Source organism: Equus przewalskii, chromosome 2 (genome assembly GCF_037783145.1).
Source record: "Equus przewalskii isolate Varuska chromosome 2, EquPr2, whole genome shotgun sequence".
Taxonomy (NCBI): domain Eukaryota; kingdom Metazoa; phylum Chordata; class Mammalia; order Perissodactyla; family Equidae; genus Equus; species Equus przewalskii.
The window spans coordinates 33512979-33533187 of record NC_091832.1 but is presented as its reverse complement, the minus strand read 5'-3'; the positions used below and the strand labels follow the sequence as shown (position 1 = coordinate 33533187).

Sequence of the window (20209 nt, the reverse complement as noted above, 5' to 3'; positions counted from 1 at the left end):
TCACAGCTTGCCCAGTACATAGCTGATGTTTAGTAAATGTTCCCTGAATGAATCAGACTCTCATACAGAATATTAAAGTTGCAATGTCAACAGATTTTGCAGCAGAAAACCATATACCACATCCCCGACTTCTTAGGATACTACTAAAGAGAGACAAAAGATGCTATGGGAGCACCTCAGGACGATTCCCTGAGACCTGAGACTTGGTGCCACCACAGAATGACTTTTCCTTCTCAGGGGAACAGATGGGGACAAATGGAATCAGGGCCATGATCCCCAAGAAAGACAGCCCCACCACGGTAAGGCTGTATTTCTGCCCTGAGAATGGAGAACATGGAACCCCAGCCATCCCTGCTAGAAGCTTCTCTGTGTAGAAATCCACATGCTCGCCCCTTCCATTTGGACATCTGCTGAAGAATCAAGCTGTGCTTGGCTCAGACCTGTCAGAAGCAACTTAGATTTTCCTACAGAAGGAGAAGTGAACCAGTCCAGCGATCTCTGTTGAACAAGAAACTACACAGCCTACAGTGGAGGGTTAATTAACATCAGTCTGGAGATTTCGCTTCCAGAATGAAATCTGGGTGGGTCAAGCATCACAGGTCACTTGAAGCTTAAGGGCACAAGTCCAGAGGCTGATAACAGATGCATCTTTTATCTCAAAACAACCAATACAATGTCCCTTTAGTGAAGACATCTTACAAGCTGTGTGGTCGTCACAAGCCTCATGGTAAAAGGTTACAGTCTTAGGAGAGTAAAGAAAATCCTTTTAGTCATTAAAACACTAAATATCTCAGAGAATCTCTTGTTCCTTTTCAGTGAACATTAAAGAGAAGAGTCGTAATGATAATGACACACAGCAGATGGGTATAGATTTAACCTTGAAATGAAACCTTTCAGGTGAACTGTGGTCCCTGGAGTGTGAGTTTCTCAAACCTTCTCTTCCCCAACTTTCTCGACAGGACAATTTCAACGGAGCATTTTAAATTGTAACTTAAAATTCTCTGAGATCAATCAAAAAAATGAAAGACAATATCTGTTCTCCAAGTGCCTTTATAAATAAATTGGAAAGAAATTCATCTATTTACATCTCTCCCAAATAAATGACTGGGGATCACAAGGGCCCTGCAATTTCTCATCAGAGAGATCAGGACACACACACACACATCACGGAAACAGATGGCCACCTTTCCCTGGCCAGGGGTCCACCCCACGACCAAGCAAGCCTGGGGAGCCAGAACTCTTCAGATGATGGAAGACCCCCTCTAGCAACGACTACCACCTACATGTTCCTCAACTTCGTATTTAAGAAGGAAGAAAGAGATATGTCTCTCTCTTGGCGCCTGCCTTTCCCACCACACCATCATGAAAAGAACCAAAGTGTAGGCACTCCCTAATGTTGGCTGGCCCCACTCAATGGAAAGTCCCATCCTCAATGTTTCAGAAGTAGGCGACTGAGACGTGCGCTGCTGCAGAGGAAAGCTCCCCTCAAGGTTTATGATGAAAGAATGAGCTCATTATTCAAATGTATTTGGTGTTTGAAACCACTAAGTTGAGAGACAATTGAGAAAACATCATGAACTTTAATGTTCTATTCATTTTTTTAAAAATTTGAGACCCTGAATGAGTTAGACTGAACTTTGGAAAAAAGCTTTCATTATGTTAAAAAGCTTTTTATGTAAAATATTTATTGACACATTACACACAGAAAATTGCACAAATTAAAGTGTACATCTAGATGAATTTTCATCACATGAACACCCTCGGATCAAGAAACAGAATGTCACCAGCACCCCGAAGCCTCTTCAAGTCCCCTTGTAGTAGCTACCTTCCAAGGGCAACCACTCTCCTGACCTCTAACACTGTAGATTAGTTTTGTCTGCCTTTGAACTTCATTTAGACGGAATATCTCCATGTTGTTGCATATAGTTGTAGACACTCTTATGGCTGATCTGTATTCCATTGGGGGAATATATCACAATTTATCCAGTCTACTGTAGATGGCCATTTGAGTTCTTTCTGATACTGAACCTCTTAACCTCAAATTCATGTGCCCCTGCAAAACACCCAGACAGGGGTGCTCGGACATGGAGAAAGATTTATTCGAATTGGCCGAGATGAGAAGGCAGGAGCATGGGTTCTCTCAAATCTGCCTTAACAAAAGAAGAAGGCAGAGGGGTTTTATAGAGCTGAGGGGTGTGGCAGGAGGAGTTTGGGAGAAACAAAGGGGTAATCCTTGTTTCTTTCACTCCCAGTAAGACCCCCCACCCCCCACCCCAGGCAATCTAACTTCTGGGCAACAAGGGCAGCTGGGAGCTGGTTGTCTCATAATCCTTGAAGGCATTCTCTTTCTGTAAAACAAGCTCATAAATCCTTGCAACCCTTGAGTCACCTCTCAGGTTAAACAAGAAAACAGCAAATTGACAAGATTAACTTCTTTTCATAACAAGGTCAAAAGGTAACCCTATTAAATATTTACAGTAATCATCAGGTACCCAGCTTCATTTCCACTTTTACACTATGTGGAATAATGCTGCTGTAAACATTCTTGGGGAAATTATGTATGCATTTCTATGGGTCTATACCTAGGAGTGAAATTACCAGGTCCCCATGATGCGGGGTCAGAGAGCTGAGGAGTCGAAAGAAAGATTTCCTGGACTCTCAAGGTCTGGCAGAAGTGCTCTTTTATTCAGAGAATAGTGTGGAATAGCATGGGGACAGAACCCATGGGCAGTAAAGAGCTGCTGCCAGTATGGGGCTAGGACCCATGGGCAGTAAGAGCTGCTGCAAAAATGGGTTGAGGGTAGGGCTAAATTTAAGGCATAGGTACGTGAGTTATCTCTTTACAAGACAAAGGAAAGAATATGTTAAAAAAAAGTTGTTAAAATGGTATCAGTGCAGGTGGGGTCTGGTTATTGAGTGGTCCTGTAATTTTCAGATAAGAATCAAACCGGATTAAGTAAATGGCTGAAGCCACCACCTTAAATATTATTTTTAGCTAAAGACAAAGGAGGATGTTGGGGGTGGAAGGGGAGTCGATCATGGGAGATTACCACACAAGTACAGTAAACAAGATACAGATTTAAGTCCTTGCCTTTGGCATTGATTAAGAGTTTCCAGAGATAAGGTCATCCCCCCTTCTTCCTGGTACAGAGAGGGAGACAGCTTTACAGATGGAGATTTCCTTTACAATGTAAATATCTCTTAACAAAGGGTAAGTAAATTGTACTCCTCAGAGCCTCCTTCCCATCTGCAGTTTTTAAAAGTAACCAGTCTAAAATAATCTTCATCACCCACTTAATAGATATTTATTAGTTTCAATATGTTTAAATTCACCAATTCAAAGATGTATCCTTTTGCGATTGCCTTATTTTAGATGCTAGCCTCCTATTCTTACTCCTCCACAGCATGGAACCAGGGCTGTGCTGAAGGACGCAAATGAGCTCTGAAATAAACAGGTTAGGCTGTGCCCTTTCTACTCAAGCAATGCTGAGGTGGGTCTCAGGCCAGACAAATGTCTCCTTGCCCTGAGGCTCACCCAGTGACACACAGAGATACATGGCCACACCTACAAAAACATTTTACACATCTTGAAGGGCCTCTCACCCACAAACAGCCTTGGGAGTAATGAGTAGAGGTAGCCATGACTACAGGAACTTTTTTAAATGGCAGCGTCACATAATATACCTCCTTAGCCCAGGGATGGCTTAGTCCCTTGCTAAAGAATAATCCGCTGACCAAATAAATCATGGAGACTTTGAATCCCCAGTTGAATAAGTGTAAAATGAAACAAAAAATCAGGGAAATCTGAATATCAACTGAATGGTAAATGAATTATGGAGTTAATTTTAATCTTTTTAGAGGTGATAACATTGTATACATTTTTTATCACTCATCTCTCTTAGAGATAGATACTGAAGTATTTATAAATGAAATAATATGATGTCTGGGCTTTGCTTTAAAGTAATGAGGGGGGCAGGTAGTAGGAAGGTGTGGGTGAATGAAATAAGGGTCATTTATTGATAATTGTTGAAGTTGGATAATGGGTACATGGGCTTCACTATACTATTCTATTTTTGTGTATGCTTGAAAATTCCTATTTTAAAAAAAGGCAAGAAAAAGAAAGGAAAAAGAAATCGGTCAGTACGAATCCCTTTTATCAGTCATTCCTAACAGCAGCTTTGGGTGACAGGGCTCTGACGCTAATGAGCTGTGTGACTGTGGTGGGCAGGTCGCTCCACGTCTTAAGGTCTCAGCTCTCCCATCTGACAAATGCAGCCTTTCGGGGAGATTCCTCTCGGGGTCCTAAGAAGTAAGCAGGGCCTGTGGGCTTGTAGAGGGGAGCCTAAGGGCACTGGGGGAGGCAAGGACTCAACAATCAGGGCAACATGAACTTTGAGCTCTGACACTTACTGCATGTGACCTCAGACAGTCACTGTCCTTTCTATGTTTTCTTATCTATAAAAACGGCATTCCTATCTCGTTGGTGGGAACATTAAATTAACAGATGTAAAGAGTTTGACACAAGGGAGGAGTAACGATAAATATCAGTTTCCCTTCTTAATTTCTCGATTTTGCCCAGGCCCAGCAATGTTCGCACTCAGGATCTCCCTGACATGCAACCCCCTGCCCGGGTCCAAAGCGCAAAGGGCAAGACTACCCGCCGCTCAGGTGCGCGCACAGCGCCCTCGCGCGCCCGGCCGGGGAACCGCCGCAGAGGCGGCCCCGCCCACCGGCGTCCGCGCCTGCGCAGAGGCGCCGCTCCGAAGTTTGTTGTGACAGGCGCCCCGGACGCCCGCGGCGGCGGCGGCGACACCGGGCCGGCGCTACCATGGCGGTGCGACAGGCGCTGGGCCGGGGCCTGCAGCTGGGTCGAGCGCTGCTGCTGCGCTTCACGGCCAAGCCTGGCCCGGCCTACGGCTGGGGACGGCCCGAGCGGCCGGGCCCCGCGGCTGGCTGGGGCCGCGGAGAGCGCCCCCCAGGCCAGAACGCGGGACCCGGCGCGGAGCCGCGCAGACTCGGGCTTGGGCTCCCCGACCGCTACCGCTTCTTCCGCCAGTCGGTGGCCGGGCTGGCGGCGCGGCTCCAGAGGCAGTTCGTGGTACGGGCCCGGGGCGGCGCGGGCCCCTGCGGCCGGGCCGTCTTTCTGGCCTTCGGGCTGGGCCTGGGCCTCATCGAGGAGAAGCAGGCGGAGGGCCGGCGGGCGGCCTCGGCCTGTGAGGACATCCAGGTGAGCGCCAGCCGCGGGCGGGGCGGGGATCCTACGCAGGTGAGGGGGTGGGGCTAGGGCGGGGCGGGGTCCTGAACTGATAAGGGGCGGGGCTAAGGTGTGGACGTGTCCTACACTAACAAGGGGCGGGGCTAGGACGTGGGCGGGTCCTGAGCTGATGGGGCGGGGCTAGGGTGTGGGCGGGGTCCTGAGCTGATGGGGCGGGGCAAGGGTGTGGGTGGAGTCCAACGCTGATCAGGGGCGGGGCTAGGGTGTGGGCGGAGTCCAACGCTGATCAGGGGCGGGGCTAGGGTGTGGGCGGGGTCCTGAGCTGATGGGGCGGGCCTGGGAGGCATTTGCTTGATTGGGGCTCTGGGTCAAGATTTACCTTTGTCGGAGCCAGAAATTCCTTGGAAATCACCGATTAAGGCTCATTTTCGTTGTAACTGATCTCCTGATGTGGGGCCAGCACCTCACATTTGTTTTACTGTTTTCCCTTCCTCAAACAGCATAATGTTTTGGAAGACAGGGCTGCTAAATGTAGCTCCTGTTGCACCAGGGCTAACGGCTTTGTGTAAATTTTCTAAAATTTAATGACAACTAAGTCATAACACTTCTGTCACTAAGGTAGTTGTCATCCCCAATTTATGGATGAGAGGAAACGTACTCAGAGAGGTGAAGTACCTTGCTCGAAGTCACACATCTAATAAAGGGCGGTGCCCAAAGTCTGACTCTCCAAAGCTTGTGGCCTTGACAGGCTGCCTCCACAGTTTAGCAGATTAGTGACATAGCTGAAGCCCCAGTAAAAACCCTGAGCAGCAGGCATAAACATCAGACATGACACGTTTTAGTTAACCTCTGCAGAGTTATCAGGGGTGACTAGGTACATAGGCGTTCTTAGGCTTTTAAATGCTTAAAATAGCTCAGAGACCTCTGTTACTACTCAACCAAAATCTGTATTAGTTAGGCTTCTCCAGAGAAACAGAACCAATGGGATGTGTTTGTAGAAAGAGAGATTTATTTTAAGGAATTTGCTCTGCAGTTATGGAGGCTGGAAAGTCCAGAATCTGCAGGGCAGGCGGGCAGGCTGGAGGCTGGGAAGAGCAAGTGTCGCTGTTCCAGGCTGCTGCAGAATTCCCTCCTCTTCCGGGGAGGTCAGTCTTCCTCCCGGGGTTTGGAACCACTCACTGAGTTGGTAAGGCGCCTGCGTTTGACAGCTTAGGGCTGAGGCCGTGGAAGATGGGGTGACTTGCCCAAGGGCACAGCCAGTTAAGGACCAAGCAGCGTCTCCCATGTGTCCTGGTTTCCAGCCCAGCTCTTGTTACTCATCACCAGTGTCTCATATTTGAGCTCTGGCCAGGTTGGCATGACAGGTGACATTTGGCCTAGTCCCCAGCCACTGTCCTTGTCTTTTGCAGACAGAAGCCAAGAGTGAGAAACTTGACAAATCCTGCTTAAAATTATGGAGGCGTTTTTTAACCGAGGAGTGTGATCCTCCTCAGCTTACTGTCCACACGTCCTTTTCTCACACTGCACTCTCCTGTGCCTTAAATTTTTAATTAGTTCCCAATTTATTTTAAAAATTCAGGTGTTTGACTTCTTTTGAAAAAAAATCACCAGATCTGGCAACTCTAGAGCTAAAATTCCATGAGGTGTCAGACTGGAGTAGAATAGTGGCTGCGCCCTTTAGATGGAGGTGTGTGGAAAAAACCCAGGTGTAAAACAGGCAGAAGACATAAATATATATTTCACCAAGAGGAGATACAGATGCCAAATAAGCATAGGAAAAGATGTTCAGCATCACTAACCGTTAGGGAAATGCAAATTAAAAACACAATATGATGTCTCTGCATACTTATTAGAACAGCTAAAATAAAAGATGGTAATGATGCAGAGGATGCAGAGAAACTGGACTGATGGTGAGAATATAAAATGGTACAGCCGCTCTGGAAAATGGTTGGCAGTTTCTTTACAAAACCAAACATGCATTTACCATATCACCCAGCCATTGCAGTCTTGGGCATTTACCCAGAGAAGTGAAAACTTATGTTCATAAAAAAACCTGTACACAAGTAGCTGCTATGGAAAACAGTAGTCAGCACCCCCCAAAATTAAAATAGAATTATCATATGATCCAGCAATCCCACTTCTGGGTGTAAACTCAAGAGAATTGAAAGCAGGGACTTGAACAGATACTTGTACTCCCATGTTCATAGCAGCATTATTCATAATAGTCAAAAGGTAGAAACAACCCACGTGTCCATCAATGAATGAATGGATAATCAAAATGTGGTATATACAGACAACGGAATATTATTCAGCCTTAAAAAGGAAGGAAAGGGGCCAGCCCGCTGGCAAAGTGGTTAAGTTTGTGCACTCCATTTCAGCAGCCCAGGGTTCATGGGTTTGGATCCCAGGCGTGGACCTGCACACCATTCATCAAGCCATGCTGTGGTGGATCTCACAAAAAATTGAGGAAGATTGGCACAGATGTTAGCTCAGCAACAGTCTTCCTCAGGCAAAAAAGGGAAGATTGGCAACAGATGTTAGCTCAGGATAAATCTTCCTCACCAAAAAAAGAGGAAAAAAGAGGAAGGAAATTCTGGCACATGCTTACAACATGGATGAAACTTGAGGACATTATGCTCAGTGAAATAAACCAGTCACAACCAGGCAATCACTGTACGATTCCACTCACATGAGCTACTTACAGTAGTCAAATTCACAGAGACAGAAAGTAGAATGATGGCTACCAGGAACTGGAGGGAGAAGGCATGGGGAGTTATTGTTTAACGGGTAGAGAATTTCAGTTTTACAAGCTGAAAAAAGTTCTGGAGATGGATGGTGGTGATGGTTGCATAACAGTGTGAATGTACTTAATGCCACCGAACTGAACACTTAAAAATGGTTAAAATGGTCAATTTTATGTATATTTTACCACAATTCTTAAAAATATTTTTTAAAGCCTGTCATGAGTGTTCATAGAACCATCACTCATAATAGCAAAATATTAAAAACAACCCAAATATCCTTCAGCAGGTGAATCGTTAAACAAACTCTGCCGCATCCATACAGTGGAATACTAAGCAATAATGGGACTCCATTATTGCTACAGGTCACAATCTAAACCAATGTCAAGGGCATTATGCTTAGTGAAAGGAGTCCCAAAGGTTACATACTGTGAGATTCCATTTATATAACATAGAAATGGAGAACAGGTCCGTGACTGCCAGGGGACAGGTGGGGGCGGAACAAATACAAAGAGGGAACACAAAGGAGTTCTTTTGCAGTGATGGAACACGTCTGCATCCTAATCGTGGTGGTGATTATGCAAATCTGCACACGGGGTAAAATTGCATAGAGCTACACGCTCACACACACACACGAGTGTGTGAATGCATTTTAAAAGAAATGGTGACAACTGAGTAAGGTCTGTAGTCTAGTTAACGGTAGTGTACCAATGCCACTTTCCTGGGTTTGATATTGTACTACTGCCATATAAGATGTCACCACTAGGGGAAACAGTGAAGGGTACACATGACACTTTGTACTATTTTTTTTGCAACTGCCTATGAGTCTATAGTTATTTCAAAATAAAAAGTTAAATATATCTCATTCTCAAAGCCATGGCTGATAAAGGATTGCTCTACAAAATACTTCTTCTCCTCCATGGAGTTCAGTAACTAGTTGGCAAATCGAGATAGACTTTCATTTTTTTTTAAGTTAAAAGTTATTGTGCAAGGTGCCTGAGCTTACAGATACTAAGTGCTTTAGGAATCCTCCAGAAGGTGAGGTGGCTGTGGGCTGGGTGGTCAGGGCTGGTTATAGAGGAAGGGGGAGCTCGAGCTGGGACTTGATGGATGAGTGGGGATGAGCCAGGCAGAGCAACACGGAGAAAGAGAGGTGGAGGGAGTCGTGTGAGCCAAGTTTCCAAGAGAGACGGATGAAAGATGAGTACGGGCAGTGCACAGACCAGCCTGGCCAAACAGTTTGCCATGAAGGAAGTACCAGAGCAGGTACTGAATAACCTCCTGGTTAGGTTTGGGTTTGGGGGGAGTTTTTTGCAGGGAAAGATTCACCTTGAGCTATCATCTGTTGCCAATCTTCCTCTTTTTTTTTTCCTCCCCAAAGCCCCAGTACATCATTGTATATGCTAGTTGTAAGTCTTTCTAGTTCTTCTCTGTGAGCCACTGTCACAGCATGGCAACTGACAGATGGGTGGTGTGGTTCTGCAACCAGGGAGCAAACTCAGGCCACTGAAGCGGTGAGCACCAAACTTTAATCACTAAGCCATCAGGGCTGGCTCTGGTTAGGTTTTTGAACAGAGGAGTGACACATGGAAGCAATGTGGTTTCATCTGGCTCAGAAGCAGGTGAAGGAGAGAGTGGGAAAGTCTGGAGGTGGGTGACTAACCATGGAGAGGAAGGGATCAGCAGATCAGACAGGATTTGAGGGAGAAGGTGGAGCCTGGGCACCTGAAGAAGGGATGTCACCTGCCTGAAGTAGCGAAGGACCCTGATTTGGGGGAAATGGGCTCTTACCCAGTGCATCCCTACACCCCCACCTGCATTTCCGTCTTTTTCCATCAGGACTCTTGCACTCTTGTTCCTTTCTGAAAACAGAGTGGGCCCACCGGATTAAACTAAGTGGTAGAGACAGAAAGACAGGACGTGATGACTCAGCTCCGGGGATCCTCCTGATTTCACCCCCTTGCCTGCAGACCACTCACAGTGGAGAAGTGGCTGTTGACCATGTGCTCCTGCCCATCCACAGCGCCTGGTAACCTTCCAGTAGCTGCCTGTCAAGGTCTTTGCAGAGAGAGCCGTCTCCATAATCAGAAACATCCAAGACTGTGCTGGGAGCTTGACAGGCAGTACAGGAGTGGTGTATCAGCTGCAGAATTTGCAAGTTCTGATCTCTTAACTAATTTACCATGTTCTGTGTTAGGCTGTCTCTGTAATTGCAATGAAGCCACAGAGTTTGAGAAAAGTTATTCTGAATAATGAGAGAGAAAGGCAGTATGGCCTGAGTCCAGGATGAGCAGTAAAACCCAATTTGGTTGTGTTTTTATCAGCTCTGGATCTTGTCAGTGAAGACCTGCCTCGCAATACCTCTCCCTCCCATTTCCCTTTGCTTGAGCCTGCCTAGGCTCTCTGGCACATGGTGCATGCTTTTTTCTTCACAGGCAATTTTTACCCAGAAAAACAAGCTGCTACCTGACCCGTTGGACACTAGACGCTGGCAGGGCTTCCGGCTGGAGGAGTATCTGATAGGGCAGTCCATTGGCAAGGGCTGCAGTGCTGCCGTGTATGAAGCCACCGTGCCTGTGTTGCCCCAGAACCTGGAGGTGGCAAAGAGCACCGGGCTTCTTCCAGGGAGAGGCCCAGATATCACTCCACGAGGAGAAGAGGAGGAGCGAGCGCCACGGGCCCCTGCCTTTCCCTTAGCCATCAAGATGATGTGGAACATCTCGGTAAGGAGGGGCCTTTCATCTGTCACGTAAGCATTTCTCAGAATGCCAATCTTGGTGGACCTGATGGCACCCTTTCCCAGGAAGTAGACAGGCAGAGTCTCCCCACTGCAGGGGCCCATATAGTTAGGCTGCCTCACCCTGTCACACAAGAGTCTGAAGTAGCGTGTCTCAAATTGTAATATGTCCACTGTTCACCTGGGGATCAGGTTACGAGGCACATGCTCATCTGCTAGTCTGGGGGTCCCTGAGAGTCTGCCTTTCTAATAAGCCCCCAGGGGAGGCCCCGCTGCTGGCCTGTGAACCACACTTTGAGCAGCAAGAGCCCAAACCACTGGTTTCTAATCTGTCAGCGCTGATCAAGTTAGTTAATTTCAGGTCTGCAATTACCACCCTCCCCTCTCTTTCCCTTGACCTGCCTCACTGGAGAGGAGAGGCCATGCCTTTCCTCTAAACTCTCCCAGCCTCCTCACTTCCAGATCAGAGGCTTGTGTGTCACCTCCATGCTCTCAACTCTTGGAGGACTCGAGGCTTTGGGAAACTGAGTATTCCCTCCCCTCCCAAAAGAAACAAAGATCTCTGTCTATTTAGAGTAATTTCTTTCCCTTGCCATTATGCAGGTGGGTTTCAAAAATTCAAGACCTGACATTCTTTCTCCTGCCCAGAGCATCTATCCAAGGTTAAGGTGGAAAATGCCACAGCAGCTCATGTTGGACACTGAAGAATGCAGTTTCTTGTTTTGATTTTGGGAATGAAGGTTATTAGACTGTTGCACTTCCAAACTGGGTTAATAGCCAACAAGTAGCCAAACACTTTGCCCATGAAACATCTAGTCTGAGCATCAAAACTTCCACTGGTTGGGGTGTGACAGCTGTGGCATTCAAAAGAGCTAAAAGACTTGATTCTTATAGGAGCTTCTCGATACTTCACAGGTTTCACAGGTCCTGAGAGCCATTCATAATGAAATGAGGAAAACAAGGTGCTTTTCCTCCTCTTCGGTTTTTTTCTTTGTTCGTTTGTTCCTGGGGGATGGGGAGGGCTGGTTGTGATTCAGCACAGCTTATCCAGGGTGGGCTTGTCAGGCTCTGGCCTGTCTGCTGAAGGGAGCCTGCAAGGATGAGTCTTGGCGGTCCAGTGGTCAGTTCCAAGCCTGGTGGTGACCGGAGGCATCTGTGGCAGGAAGAAGGCTTCCATGTTCTAATCATCTTGACAGCTCTTCCTGCCCTGGGCACCTGAGCTACCAAGCGTTTGAGATGTGGGAAGCATCCTCTGAGCTGCCATGGATGGCACCTGTGCCCTCTCTCTCCCTGGAGAAATTGGTCTTGGCTTGCCACTTTAGAGAGGTTATCTTATCTTGAAGGTCAAAGCCAGTTCCAGGCAGTAGCTGTCCTGGTCCAGATTACAAGAGGGCTTGGACTTGCCATTCCACTCGAGGCTGTGTAACCCTGGATTCATTGTGGATGTGTTCCAGGCGGGCTCTTCCAGCGAAGCCATCTTCAGCACAATGAGCCAGGAGCTAGTCCCAGCTAGTCAAGTGGCCTTGGCCGGGGAGTATGGAGCAGTCACTTACAGGTAAGCGCCCATCTGTCCACCAGACTGGCTGTGAGTTCTTTGGGAGCAAAACCATTATCAGTGTGCTCAGCACTCACCGCAGCATCTGACATGACATGCAGTAGATAATAAATACTGAGTGATGTCGTTAATGGAGTTTCAGTTGGTGGGTAAATTAACCTGAGAAAGACTGCAGATCGTCTGGCTCCAACTGTAGTTGCAGAAGGCTGATTCCCACCGCAGCAGGGAGAGAGGGCCACCCAGGAACGCCCAGTTCAGAATGTTGGAAAGTTGATCCAATCTCTGGTTCCTCCTAAGTAATGGCCCGGTGGAGCCCCACCTCTCCGCACAGACTGACTGTCCAGAGCGGAGGTAACGCTCATTCCAGACAGCTGCAGTGCACCTGACGGCGCCAAGAGAGTCAAACAAACAAAAAACACTAACGTGGCCTGTTCCGCAAGAGTTCTCCGTCCGCCGGAGGAGGACAAGTCAGGAGCAGAGTGTGGGGTGTTGAGTGCTGGGTTAGTGTACGCTCAGGTGCTGAGGGAGCCCAGAGGTGGTGTGTGCGTTGCAGGGGTGGGGGCCATTCCGAAAGGCCTCTTGAAGGGACAGTTTGTGCTGCCTTTTGAAAGGTGAGTAGGCGTCACCTAGGCAAAGAAGTAGGACAAGAGGCCTTCTCTGCAGGGGGACGAGGGGGTGGACGGAGCCTGCCCTCGGCAGCTTTGTAAAGCCCCCGGGTCCAGGTGGTCAAGATTAATGCTTGAGCTCATGACAAAGGAGACACGTGTGCTCACTAGGATTTGCAGACCACCAGGAAGCGGTGGGCCTGCTGCGTTTTTGGTGATTTGCTGGAGGGTTGGTTTATAGATCTAGCTCTGTCAGCAGCAGGAAGGCAGAAATAGGGACTCAAGGAGATATCTGTGGAAAACCCCTGCCATGGCTTGGAAGGCTCCAGAATGACTGAGGGTGTGTGCAGGCCAACACAGGCAGGTGCTTGGTGGCTTAGCACTGTCATCCTTTCTCCTTATCCCTTTGTAGGGAAAAGTGGATGACTGAATGACAGCTGAATAATTTTGAGGGGGCTAAAATCATCGTCAGCTGGCTCCTTCTGTGGCATTGGCTTCAGCCTGCTGACATGGTGCTGTCGTATAGCTGTGAGCACGCTGATGTCTGCTGCAGAGGCCTGCCCAGACCTCCCGACTGAAATCGTCCCTGTCCTTCTCCAGCCCTTTACCCTGCTTTAGGTGTTTCACAGCGTTTATCACCGTCTGACCTTAAATTTTAGATCTCTTCGTCTATTTACTCATTGTCTCTCCAGCTGTACTCTAAGCTCTCTGAGGGCAGGGCTGTTATGGTTTGTTTACTACAGACCCCCACAGCTTAATAAATGTCTCTTGAATGATCAGATGAATATGGCAGAGATCTATGACCTAAAAAAACTGATGACATGGAACTCTGTCTCAGGAGAAACACTCCTCCCCGAGAGCACTCTCAGTGTATTTCCACCCAGCCTTTGCTCACCTAGGGACCTCAGGCTCCGCCCTTTGTTATCTGCTCCTCTCATTTCTTCTTCCACCCGATTTCCGATCCTGTCCCATTTACACCCTATGCTCCACCAGGCTGAATTCCTACTGCCCTCCCCCGAGCGCACCAGGCTCCTCCATGACTATCTTCTGTGCATGCAGCTAGCTGTACTTGGGCTGCCCTTCCCACAGCCTCCTGTCCTGCTCCAGGTCTCATTTTAAACACACCCACGTGCACACATCTCCCCAGCACAGCCACACTCTCCCTCTGGGCTCCCGTGACTCCTGGGCAGAGCTTTCCCCTTGTGGCACCGACAGCCTCGAGCTGTGGTCCTGATTCTCCTGTGAGCCCCAGTGGCCCAAGGTAGGAAGAGTGCTTTGACTTCTTGGATTGCATAGAACGGGGGCCCACTTGGGTGGACTCGAGAAGGAGCAGAAGGCGGCAGCATGTGGACTGGATCGACAAAGCTCGGGAACCGGGGTGGCTCTGAGGACAGGGCCGGGTGTCTTGCCCCCTTGACATTGCCTTGATGTCTCTGGGCTTCTGCCCCATTCTCTTCTCTCTGCCACCAGCATCTTTATTTCTGACCCTATGGCTCTTCTGTTCCTGGTGCCTTTGGCTTGCACACCTCTTTGGCTTTCCATGGCCCCATTCATCTCGTGGCATCCTTTCACCTTCAGCTCCACGGCTGACAGCCACATTACTGCCATGTTTCAGCATTTGCACCCCTCAAAGAGGGAATCTAACTGGCCCCCTCCCCTTTCCCTGCCAACCATTTGAATCTCAGATGTGGCTGCAGGCTCGTTGCCCTGGAGTCAGGTGCCCACCCTTAGTCCAGTCAGATTTGGTTGAGGGGCGGGGCTGATACACTGCAGGCAGAGTCACAGTCCAAAATATGGCCACTGTGCCTCAGCAGGGCTGTGGGTGGAGGCTCCTGGAGGAGGAGGGGTACTCAGGGCAGGCCAGTGACAGATCTGCTACGAACTATGCCTGTACCATTCATTCATTCAACAAAGGCTCATTGAGCTCACACTCCATGCCAAGCGTTATGCTGGAACCTGGAGTCACAGGGATTCTAGCTGCTTTACAACATCAGCAACTTTATGAGTCTGTTACCACCCTAACTCCCCTTTGCATTTGGGACCAAGCCCAGAGAAGTTAAGTGACTTGGCCAAGGACTTACAGTGGCAGACCTGGATTCACACCCTGGCAGTCTAATTCCAAGATCTCTTAACCTCTGTGTTCTGCCACATGGGGGGGATGGATGGGTGGGGTCATCAAATGAGATGTCATCTTTATGGGGTTTTTTTCCCTCTAACACCAGGCTCTGCACCTGGCACACACAGATCTTCAGTGAATATCTGATAAATAAACGGGTGAATAAATGAATGTCAGCATTTATTGTGGCCTTAGATTATTACCTTTCTAGCTGTTGTATCTAATACTGTCCTTATACGTTTGTCCCTCTTGGCTTAAATAGAACATCCAAGGGAGGTCCCAAGCAACTGGCCCCTCACCCCAATATCATCCGGGTCGTCCGCGCCTTCACCTCCCCTGTCCCACTGCTGCCAGGGGCCCTGGTCGACTACCCCGATGTGCTGCCCCCTCGTCTTCACCCCGGAGGCCTGGGCCACGGGCGGACGCTCTTCCTTGTTATGAAGAAGTAAGTGGCAGGCGTTTGGCAGGACCTGGAGCAAGTGGGAGCTGGTCCCTGCCTCTGCGCACGGGAGCCGGGCGGGGTTGCAGGGAGGAAGGGCTCAGCCTCCGGGAGATGAGGCCATGCACGTCCGCCTGGAGAGCTGCTTCCCTTTAGGATGATCTTTCATGAAGACGCAATCTCATCGTCTTCAGAACATCCTTTTCACCTGGTGCTTTTAGGACATTTGACTCTTGCCCCTTCTCTATAGCTTGCTTGTCTTTAACATAAAAACAGTTCTCCTTCCACAGCCTCTGCACCCTCTAATATTGTCATAATGGGGGTTTTAAGGAAATGAACATCTGTACCATTACTTTCAACACATGAAGCTCCGGCTCTTACTTCCTAATTTCAGGATAGTGGGTGGGAACAGCAAGGATACTTGGGGAAAAAAGAAACCAAAAAGCTCCAGGAAGAAGAGGAAAGGCCATCACCCTAGTAGTAAATAAGGCGCCAGGGCCCACTGATGCGTGACAGCCAGGACCCTGTCCCCCTGTCCACCAGCTACCCCTGTACCCTGCGCCAGTACCTTCGCGTGAATACCCCAAGCCCCCGCCTCGCCACGGTGATGGCCTTGCAGCTCCTGGAAGGCGTGGACCATCTGGTGCAACAGGGCGTCGCGCACAGAGACTTAAAGTCCGACAACATTCTCGTGGAGCTGGACGCAGGTAGGCACCTGCCACACCCTCCGAGCTGGCCAGGAGCAGTAGGCTTAGGCCTTGGGACGTATAGGGCCCTTCAAGTCTTTTTGGTTGCTATGCTCTATTCTAAGTTGTTGTGTCTTAATTTAGCTCCGCACACAGGGAAAAGCAATCTCTCCTTCGAAATGGAGGCTTTCCTTCTCTCTTTGGGGTTTGTGGGGCCATGGTTCACAGTTCCCAAGTTCATTTTTCTTGCCCACTGACAGAGCAAAAACTTGAGGGGTGGAAGTTTTCTCCAATAGAGTAAAAGAGGTAGACTTTAGCTCGATATAAGGAAGAATTTTCAAACGGTGAAAGCTGACCAAGTGTAGGCCCAGCTGCCTCTGGGAATAATGAGTTCCCCATCATTGGAAGGACTCAAGTAGAAGCTGGATGGCCACTTGCCTGGGATATTGTAAAGGAGATTCATACATCTGGTAGATTTAGAACTACAAGATAAATTACTAGAAGAACTGGCTTTTTAAAGGAAGTCTGTATGAATACTTGTATACCTTCCTAGTGCACCTGTTTCTTGGTTTGCATTTGGGGGTTAAATTCAAATCAAAGACTTAGGGTGTGAGGGCCCTTAGAGGGCATTAGAGCCTAGCACCATCTGGTGAGTAAATGGTGAGCAGCTCCTTCGGTCTTGGGACAGCTCTGATTACTAGAAAATTATTTGGATTAAGCCAAGCTTTTATCCAGTTCCTGGCTTAGGGGCTTTGATTTCCCAGAGGCAGGCCCATATTGGGGTAGCTGACCCCATTCAGCTCTCTGGCGAGTGGGCACCTGTCCAGGCCTTGCTGGCCTGCGCTCCTGGGCCCAGGAGTCCCAGTGAGTGCATCTCACCATGTCTTGATGGTGGCTTTAGCAGGGACACAGGAGGGCCTCGCAGAGGGAACGGGAGAGGCTCAGTTGCTTACAGCTCCTGTCCCTTCCCCAGATGGCTGCCCCTGGTTGGTGATCACAGATTTTGGTTGCTGCCTGGCTGATGAGCGCATCGGCCTGCGGTTGCCTTTCACCAGCTGCTACGTAGATCGGGGCGGAAACGGCTGCCTGATGGCTCCTGAGGTGAGTCCCGCGGAGCGCGGCAGCGCCGTCAGCAGACTCTTCCCCATGTTTCCGCTGAGAGGACGAGACTTGATACCTCATTTTTACTCAACACCTCCATCTTTTCTGACCCAAATTTGGCATAAGTCCCTTCCCTGCCACTTTGCTTTAATCTGGATCTCCCTAATGCTCCTGGGAGGTGTGCGTGTTGTCAGCACGAAGTAGGCAGCCTAAGCAAATTCTGAGCCACAGCCCACTCCAGTTCTGGGTTCCGGGGGCCGGGGCTCTGATTCGCCCATGAATCAGGAGCTGTGCAGGAGCATGAAGAGGTTAGAAATGCCAGCAGCAGGACAGCTCACCCACTGCTTGCCGACAGGTGTCCACGGCCTGTCCTGGCCCCAGGGCGGTGATCGACTACAGCAAGGCTGATGCCTGGGCAGTGGGAGCGCTCGCCTACGAGATCTTCGGGCTCCCCAACCCCTTTTACGGCCAGGGCAGGGCCCACCTTGAAAGCCGCAGTTACCAAGAAGCTCAGCTGCCTCCACTGCCCGAGTCGGTGCCTCGAGACGTGAGACAGCTGGTGAGGTCCCTGCTCCAGCGTGAGGCCAGCAAGGTGAGGCTGTCCCCAGGTTTCCCAGGGATCGTGTGGATGGAAACCCGAGTCCATGTTCAAGTAAAGATCAGGTTTCGGCAAGCATTAGAGTAACAGCTCCTCTGTCTTACAAAGGTAAAGGGCAAGGACAGGAGAACACAAAACAGATTTTAGTATGAATAGGAGGAGGGAAGCTAGCCACCAAATTAGTCAGAATTCCAGCAACTCAACTCTTCTTGGCTTTAGTTGCTTAAGTTACCCAGAAGGGAAAATATGCATTTTTAAGAAATGTTTAATGGAGATGTAGTGTATGGAAACAGCTGAGATCTAATGAGACAGATAAATGAGAGGGCATCTCCTGAGAGCAGATCTAGACTTTTTTTTTTAAGGTGACTGCCAGCTAGGTGAGCCCTTTTTCTTTTTTTTTGCTTTTTGCCTAGGAAGATTGGCCCTGAGCTAACATCTGTTGCCAATCTTCCTCGTTTTTTGTTTTTCTCCCCAAAGTCCCAGTACCTAGTTGTAAGTCATTCTAGTTCTTCTTTGTGGGATGCAGCCACAGCATGGCATGATGAGCAGTGCCATGTCTACACCCAGGATCCAAACCAGCAAAGTCTGGGCTGCCAAAGCAGAGCACACAAACTTAACCACTCGGCCATGAGGCCAGCCCCAGATCTGGACATTTTGACATTACTATAAAGGAATATAAAGGCCAACACATTGGAAGCCATAATCAGAGTAGCAGGTCCGGCTCAGGTGGCACACCTAGTGAAAGAGCATAGACAGACCAGGGTTCAAACTACTGTTCCATCACCTGCCTCTCCCCGTGCACGGCATGCTGTCAGGGTCACAGCAGATGCTGTCTGCTACCAGTTAAGTGATGAGAGACAACGCCTCCCTCCAGACAGTGCTCATACCCAGGAGGCAGTCTGATGGGGAGGCTATTCCAACCTGCAAACTGCCCCCAGGCCAGTCTGTACCCATGGACAGCCTGGAGCAGGGGGAGAGAGCAGCCAGTAGGGGTCAGGTGAGTGAAGGAGGAGAGAGAAGGGTGGAGAAGAATTTGGTTGGGGTCAGAGAAGGGAAGACCCTGAAACGAAGATCAACAAAGTGGGTTGTGGGCCGAATACTCTGTCACAGACGTTCTCAGCTTCAGCTTCCCTTCCCATTGCAGAGACCGTCTGCCCGAGTAGCTGCTAACGTGCTTCATTTAAGCCTCTGGGGGGAGCATACTCTAGCCCTGAAGAATCTGAAACCAGACAAGATGATTGGCTGGCTCCTCCAACAGTCAGCTGCCGCTTTGTTGGCCGACAGGCTTACGGAGAAGAGCTGTGTGGAAACCAAAATGAAGGTGTTGTTTCTGGCCAACCTGGAGTATGAAGCGCTGTGCCAGGCGGCCCTCCTGCTCTCCTCCTGGAGGGCAGCCCCGTGAGGGCCGATGCAGCTGGTGAACTACTGAAGAACTTAGCATCTGTGTCTCATGGTCTGTGAATGCTGAGGGCGGGGGCTCCTGGGTGAGGGTGGGCGTCAGGAGGCAAGTGGCGCAGGGAGGGCTGAGCAACCCGCCATGGCCTCAGGCGCGGCAAGTGGAGGGGAAAATTGGAGTCGGAGTGCACGGTCTTTAGCTACTAACTCTAGCTGTGCGATTTTGGATGAACAGATAACCTGTGTGGACTAAAGTCCCCTTACCTGTGAAGTGAAGAAGCTGATCTAACTAAGAGCTGGCAAACTCGTTTGTAGAAGGCCAGGTAGTAAATACTTCAGGCTGTCGCAGCTACGCAACTGTGTCATCGGAGCACAGAAGCCGCCTTAAATATGTAAACCAGCGAGCACGGCGGTGCGCCAATAAAGCTTTATTTATGGATGCTGAAATGTGAACTTCATGTGTCACTAAGTATTCTTCTAATTTTTTCAACCATTTAAAAGTGTAAAAACCATTTTTAGCTTACAGGCCATACAAAAACAGGCAGCAAGCCGGACTGGCCCACAGGCCAGAGTTTGCCAAACCCTGGTCTATGTGAATTCAAAGGGCCTCACTCTAAAAACCATGCTGACCAACAGGAGGCCCCTTGGCGCGTCAGCGCTAACAGTAACGTGCTAAGAGCTCTGCGGACGAATCCAAAGGGACGCATTCTCTGTCCCAGGTGAGAAGACACTCAGGTGGAACTGCTGACTAATGCCCAGCCCTAAGCTCGTACTCTGTCCTCACAGCCCTCCAAAAAGTTGGTGGCCAGGCTGGTCTCAGATGAGGCTGGGCTGAGGCAGGGAGACTTGTGCTCCACGTGAGAGAGGACCCAGGGCTAGGCAGTAGCTGTTAGTGGCAGAGTGTGACTGTGACATTTGCCCCTAGCTCCAGGAATGGACCGTGGCAGCCATGACATCAGTCTGCATGTAACCTGAGCCAAAGCAAACCTTTGCTTTATGTTGGTCAACGTGTGGGGTATCA

The 20209-nt window shown here is 49.2% G+C and overlaps 1 protein-coding gene across 2 annotated transcripts; it reads left to right on the top strand.

The window, feature by feature from the left end:
• Window positions 1–4716: 4716 nt before the first annotated feature.
• Window positions 4717–19641, top strand: PINK1 (PTEN induced kinase 1). 2 transcript variants are annotated; one of them, XM_070600385.1, is made up of 8 exons: window positions 4717–5227; window positions 10392–10679; window positions 12148–12248; window positions 15232–15414; window positions 15952–16115; window positions 17068–17195; window positions 17551–17787; window positions 18938–19641. In XM_070600385.1, the coding sequence occupies exons 1-8, from the start codon at window positions 4829–4831 to the stop codon at window positions 19193–19195; spliced, it is 1758 nt and encodes a 585-aa protein (XP_070456486.1). In that variant the 5' UTR covers window positions 4717–4828; the 3' UTR covers window positions 19196–19641. The 2 variants fall into 2 exon arrangements, with proteins under 2 accessions (XP_070456486.1, XP_070456494.1); XM_070600393.1 differs by lacking the exon at window positions 15232–15414 and having other exon boundaries at window positions 4719–5227.
• The last annotated feature ends 568 nt before the right edge of the window (window positions 19642–20209 follow it).